Here is a 6,000-nt window from a genome sequence, read left to right as displayed (position 1 = left end):
TCCAAGTCCACAAAGCACATGTAGACTGGTTGGGCAAACTCCCAGAACCCCTCCAGTAGTCTTGCGAGGGTAAAGAGCTAGTCCACTGTTCCACGGCCGGGATGGAATCCGCACTGCTCCTCTTGAATCTGAGGTTCGACAAGCGGTCGGAGCCTCCTTTCCAGCACCCTGGCATAAGCCTTCCCCGGGAGGCTGAGTAGTGTGATACCCCGGTAATTCGAGCACACTCTCCGGTCCCCCTTTTTGAAGATGGGAACCACCACCCCGGTCTGCCATTCCATGGGCACTGATCCCGACCCCCATGCGACATTGAAGAGGCGTGTCAGCCAGGACAGCCCAACCATGTCCAGCTCCTTCAGCATCTCAGGGCGGATCTCATCCACCCCCGACGCCTTGCCACCAAGGAGCTTTTTGACTACCTCAGCGACCTCTGCCAGGGATATGGGTGAGCCTCCCCCTAGGTCCTCAGGCGCTGCCTCCTCTGCAGAGGACATGTTGGTCGGGTTTAGGAGTTCCTCAAAGTGCGCTTTCCACCGCCCGACGATGTCCTTTCCCTTCCTGAGCCGTCGGATGGTTTGCCAGAACCTCCTTGAGGCCAACCGAAAGTCCTTCTCCATGGCCTCCCCGAACTCCTCCCATGCCCGAGTTTTAGCATTCGCGACCACCGCAGCTGCAGCCCTTCTGGCCTGCCGGTACCTGTCAGCTGCTTCAGGAGACCCCTGGGCCAACCAGGCCTTGAAGGTCTCCTTCTTCAGCTTGACGGCTTCCCTCACCTCCGGTGTCCACCACCGGGTTCTCGGGTTGCCGCCACGACAGGCACCGATGACCTTCCGGCCACAGCTCCTAGCGGCCGCGTCCACAATAGAGGCTTTGAACATGGTCCACTCGGATTCCGTGTCCCCAACCTCCCTCGGGATGTGTGAGAAGTTCTTCCGGAGGTGGGAGTTAAAGACCTCCCGGACAGGGTCCTCCGCCAGACGTTCCCAGTTCACCCTCACTACACGTTTGGGTTTGCCGGGTCTTTCCAACCGGTTCCCCTGCCATCTGATCCAACTCACCACCAGGTGGTGATCAGTTGACAGCTCTGCTCCTCTCTTCACCCGAGTGTCCAAGACATACGGCCGCAGATCAAATGATACGATTACAAAGTCGATCATTGATCTCCGGCCTAAGGTGTTCTGGTACCAGGTACACTTATGAGCCACCTTATGTTCGAACATAGTGTTCGTTATGGCCAAACCATGGCAAGCACAGAAGTCCAATAACGAAACACCATTCGGGTTCAGATCGGGCAAGCCGTTCCTCCCAATCACCCCCCGCCAGGTTTCTCCGCCATCGCCCACGTGAGCGTTGAAGTCCCCCAGGAGAACTATGGAGTCGGTAGGCGGCGCCCTTTCCAGGACCCCTCCCACCGACTCCAAGAAGGCCGGATACTCTGAACTGCTGTTTGGTGCATAAGCACAAACCACAGTCAGAGCCTTGCTCCCCGCAACCCGTAGGCGCATGGAGGCGACCCTCTCGCTCTCCGGGGAGAACTCCAACACAGCGGCGCTCAGCCGGGGGCTCGTGAGTATCCCCACTCCCGCCCGGCGCCTCTCACCCTGGGCAACTCCGGAAAAGGACAAAGTCCAACCCCTCTCCAGGAGCTTGGTTCCAGAGCCAACGCTGTGTGTGGAGGTGAGTCCAACTATTTCTAGCTGGTATCGCTCCACCTCCTGCACCAGCTCCGGCTCTTTCCCCGCTAGCGAGGTGATGTTCCACGTCCCTAGAGCTAGTCTATGCCGCCGGCGATCGGCATGCCCGGGCCTCCCGCCCGACCCGCCGCCCGGTCTGCATAGCACCCGACCCCGATGCTTGTCCCTGCGGGTGGTGGGTCCACAGGGTGGCTGCTCCATGGTGTTTATTCGGGCTGAGCCCGACCGAGCCCCATGGGCAAAGGCCCGGCCACCAGACGCTCGCCTACGAGCTCCCCTCCTGGGTCTGGCTCCGGGAGGGTGCCCCGGTTTCCCTGGTCCGGGCGAGGTGGCTGTAGTCCGTGGGCTAACTACAGGCTTGACTTAAACATTGCTTTCCTGGCTTTGAAAAACAAAATGAGACAAATAAATACATAGATAAAAATGTACTGAATTGTTATTGTTTTAAATATTGGTATCCAATACCGGATCTACATGTCGTCACCGATAGCTGATTCAGCTATTTGAGTCAGTTTTAGACTGATATGAGAAATATGTTTTGGTATCGATGCATCTGAATAAATAAATAATATTAACGATAATTAATACTATACAAGCGTTGGCGCTCTGTGCAGCAGCGTGGGCGGGGCTTCAGGTCTCTTCCGACAGTTGATGATGTCGTCAGCGGGTCATTACAGCCCTCTGCTCACTTATGCTGCTGGATATATTAACCTTTCTAATGCATTTCCTTGCCATAAAACCTTGAATTGCAGCTGTGTTTGAAAGGTGCTGTGACATTAAATGAACCTTCTTGCCTTAAGTTCTCAAGCCACTTTAGACTTGTACTAAACCAGCAAAATGTTGCAGAAAGTAATGTTCAGGTGTTTTTAATTAAATTATTCTCTTTAGATGACACTTTATAGACACTATATTTGGGCCAATATGTCAAATCAGTTGAGCTAACTTACTGTATATGTTCAGGCTGTTGGGTGCAAATGAGAACTCATCAGTGATTGTCCCTGAATTTATACATCAAAATGTATTTTTACACATTAAAATATTAAACATGACCGTAGTACAACTTAGAATTTTCAAAAACGATTTACAAGCATGACATAATTAAAACACACATTCAATTAAATTCTTTTTTGTTTTGTTTTATTTTTGTAAAAAATTTTCTCAAAGGGTTTTACAATCTCTACATATACGACATCCTCTGTCCCAGAACCCTCGCATCGAAACAGGAAAAACTCCCCCAAAAACCCCTTTAACGGGGAGAAAAGAGGAAGAAACCTGTGGGAAAGCAACAGAGGAGGGATCCCTCTCCCAGGATGGACAGAAGTGCAAAGATGTCGTGTGTACAGAATGAACCCTAGGGGCGTGGGGTTATTTACTGCAAGGGTACTTCTACTTTTGGTACTTTAAGTAGATTTTGCTGATTATACCATACTTGACTAAGGTTTTGAATGCAGGACTTTTACTCGTCGTGGATTGTTTCATCAGTATGGTATTAGTACGTTTACTGCAGTGGAGGATCTGAATAATTTTTCATCCCCTAATTACTTGTAAGTGAGTTTGGCAAACAGTTAATATACAAAGAGCGGTTAGGGTTAAGGGCTCCAGATCCTTAATCTAGTCAAGGATCTGGAGCCAGGGTTAAGAACCACTGTTTGTATATTAACTGTTTGCCAAACTCACTTACAAGTCATTAGTGGAGGAAAAATTATTCAGATCCTTCACTGCAGTAAAAGAATGTCATGGCGAGTAAAAGTCCTGCATTCGAAAAAGTAGAAGTACCCTTGCAGTAAATAACCCCATGACATTCTTTTGTATCTGAATTGGTTCTTGTGGAGTTGGCGGATCACAGTTGTATGCTACCATCGACCATCAAATCATAGGCAGCATTTGGATAAGAATAGGTATCCATGTGATCTTCCATGTGAGCCATTGTAACGAAACAATGGTTTAAGGCTTCACTGGGGGTGATTCTTGTTGCAGCATTTGGATCGAGCAACCGTTTTAGGAGATTTAAAAATGCCATTATGTCTTCATGTTCAACACAAGTATTTGCATTTGAGTAGAACTCTACTGCTTCATCCAAAGTTCCGACAGTGTCGAAAATCCAATTTGAAATTGTCTGGATACCGGTTGCCTCCTTGAACTCTTTTGATGTCTTTAGTCTCCATCTTGAATTGGGAGAGCAGTAATCCCTGTTGAAATAGTGGTTGGTGTACTTTCCAGCATTCAGCAGGTGGTCTTCTGGCTGGCCGAGTAGATGGCAAACAGTTTTCATTACGTTGTATGTTGAGTCTTCATTGAAGAGGTTCCCGCCAAAAAACAGTTCTGCCAGGACACAGCCCAGTGCCCACATGTCGATGGCTTCAGATATGGGGAGGCCCAAGGTCACCTCTGGAGCTCTGTATGCACAAGTTTGCACAATCATTCCTTCTCTTACTTCTGAGGCTGGAATGGCCAAACCAAAGTCAATTAATTTCACCTTGAAGGGCTCATCCTGGTGGTTGACGATCATAACATTGTCAGGTTTCAGGTCTGTGTGAAGGATGCCGATACCCTTCAGGGCTTTAAATGCTACAAGTAGCTGACGTGTTATGGGGCAGATTTCATTAAGGGTCAGTGGTGCCTGTCTCTGATCCATCAAATCCCAAAGGTTCATGTCCAGCATCTGGAAGGCGATGCAAGACATGCCTTTGAATATGAAACTGTCTTCGAATCTCACCAAGTTGTTTTCCTCTGGGTCAAGGGTCCTGAGTTGTTTCAGCATTTTCACTTCTGTGATGTGATCTATAAAGTCTTTGTGGATCTTGATGGCCGTAATCTCCTTTGTTTTCAAGTTGACACACTTGGCTACTTTTCCAAAGCCTCCTTCTCCAATTAAGTCAAATACTCTGTATTGTACAGACTTGTTACAGAGTATGTCATTCTTTTGTATCTGAATTGGTTCTTGTGGAGTTGGAGGATCACCATTGTATGCTATGGAGTCTGCGGTCTCATACCTGGAGCTGTCTGTGTCTGAGAATCCATCTCTTGAGTCAGTTGATTCACCTGAATCAAATGGGGGGGGGGGACAGTCATCAAATCATAGGCAGCATTTGGATAAGAATAGATCTCTATGTGATCTACCAAGTGAGCCATTGTAATAAAACTATGGTCTAGGGCTTGACCGGGGGTGATTCTTGTTGCAGCATTTGGATCGAGCAAACCGTTTTAGGAGATTTAAAAATGCCATTATGTCTTCATGTTCAACACAAGTATTTGCATTTGAGTAGAACTCTACTGCTTCATCCAAAGTTCCGACAGTGTCGAAATCCCACTTTGAAATTGTCTGGATACCGGTTGCCACCTTGTACTCTTTTGACGTCTTTAGTCTCCATCTTGAATTGGGAGAGCAGTAATCCCTGTTGAAATACTGGTTGGTGTACTTTCCAGTATTCAGCAGGTGGTCTTCTGGCTGGCCGAGTAGATGGCAAACAGTTTTTATTACGTTGTATGTTGAGTTGTCAGTGAAGAGGTCCCGGCCAAAAAACAGTTCTGCCAGGAGACAGCCCAGTGCCCACATGTCGATGGCTTCAGATATGGGGAGGCCCAAGGTCACCTCTGGAGCTCTGTATGCACAAGGTTGCATAATCATTCTTTCCGTTACTTCTGAGGCTGGAATGGCCAAACCAAAGTCAATTAATTTCACCCTGAAGGGATCATCCTGGTGGTTGACGAGCATAACATTGTCAGTTTTCAGGTCTGTGTGAAGGAGGTCGATACCCTTCAGGGCTTTAAATGCTACAAGTAGCTGACGTGCAATGGGGCGGATTTCATTAAAGGTCAGTGGTGCCTGTCAGATACAAACAGTTACAAACCGAATCTACTACTAAGAACAAAATAAACATAAATTCCATGAAATTGAGGCCCCGTCCGCACCACACGACAGATTGGTGTATCTGCCCCATGGTACCGAGGAGGTCTGAATCTCTCCTGGATTCACATCTCCTTTTTCCCCCAAAGTCTCTGAAAAGTCTCACATTACATATCGATCAGCTCAATGATTGGCTGAAGCCAACAAGCCCCTCCTAGGCTGTTGATCCATTGTTTTGATCTTCACACCTCACCCAGCCACTTTCACACAACCCCCCCTCCAGCACATTCCTCAAACCCCCCTCTTTCACTCAATGCATGAAATGACAACACTCCATGATTCAAAACCTTTACAAGTAAATACACTGTATCACATAATATCCATAATTAGGAGCTTCAAAACTTAAATTCCTCACAGTAATGCTGAGCTCACACCAAACGAATTCATCGCGCCGCGTAT

At 48.0% G+C, this 6,000-nt stretch overlaps 1 protein-coding gene across 1 annotated transcript; it reads right to left on the bottom strand.

The window, feature by feature from the left end:
• Nucleotides 1-3,520: 3,520 nt before the first annotated feature.
• LOC116395107 (homeodomain-interacting protein kinase 2-like) lies at nt 3,521-4,752 on the bottom strand (the record flags this gene model as incomplete). Its single annotated transcript, XM_031868686.1, has 1 exon — nt 3,521-4,752. A coding segment is annotated over one exon (1,218 nt), but the record flags the coding sequence as incomplete, so codon positions are not given.
• Between the last annotated feature and the right edge of the window lie 1,248 nt (nt 4,753-6,000).

The sequence above is a fragment of the Anarrhichthys ocellatus genome, unplaced genomic scaffold (assembly GCF_004355925.1).
Source record: "Anarrhichthys ocellatus isolate YVR2014 unplaced genomic scaffold, GSC_Weel_1.0 scaffold43, whole genome shotgun sequence".
Lineage (NCBI taxonomy): Eukaryota > Metazoa > Chordata > Actinopteri > Perciformes > Anarhichadidae > Anarrhichthys > Anarrhichthys ocellatus.
This window is presented reverse-complemented; position numbering and strand designations above follow the sequence as displayed.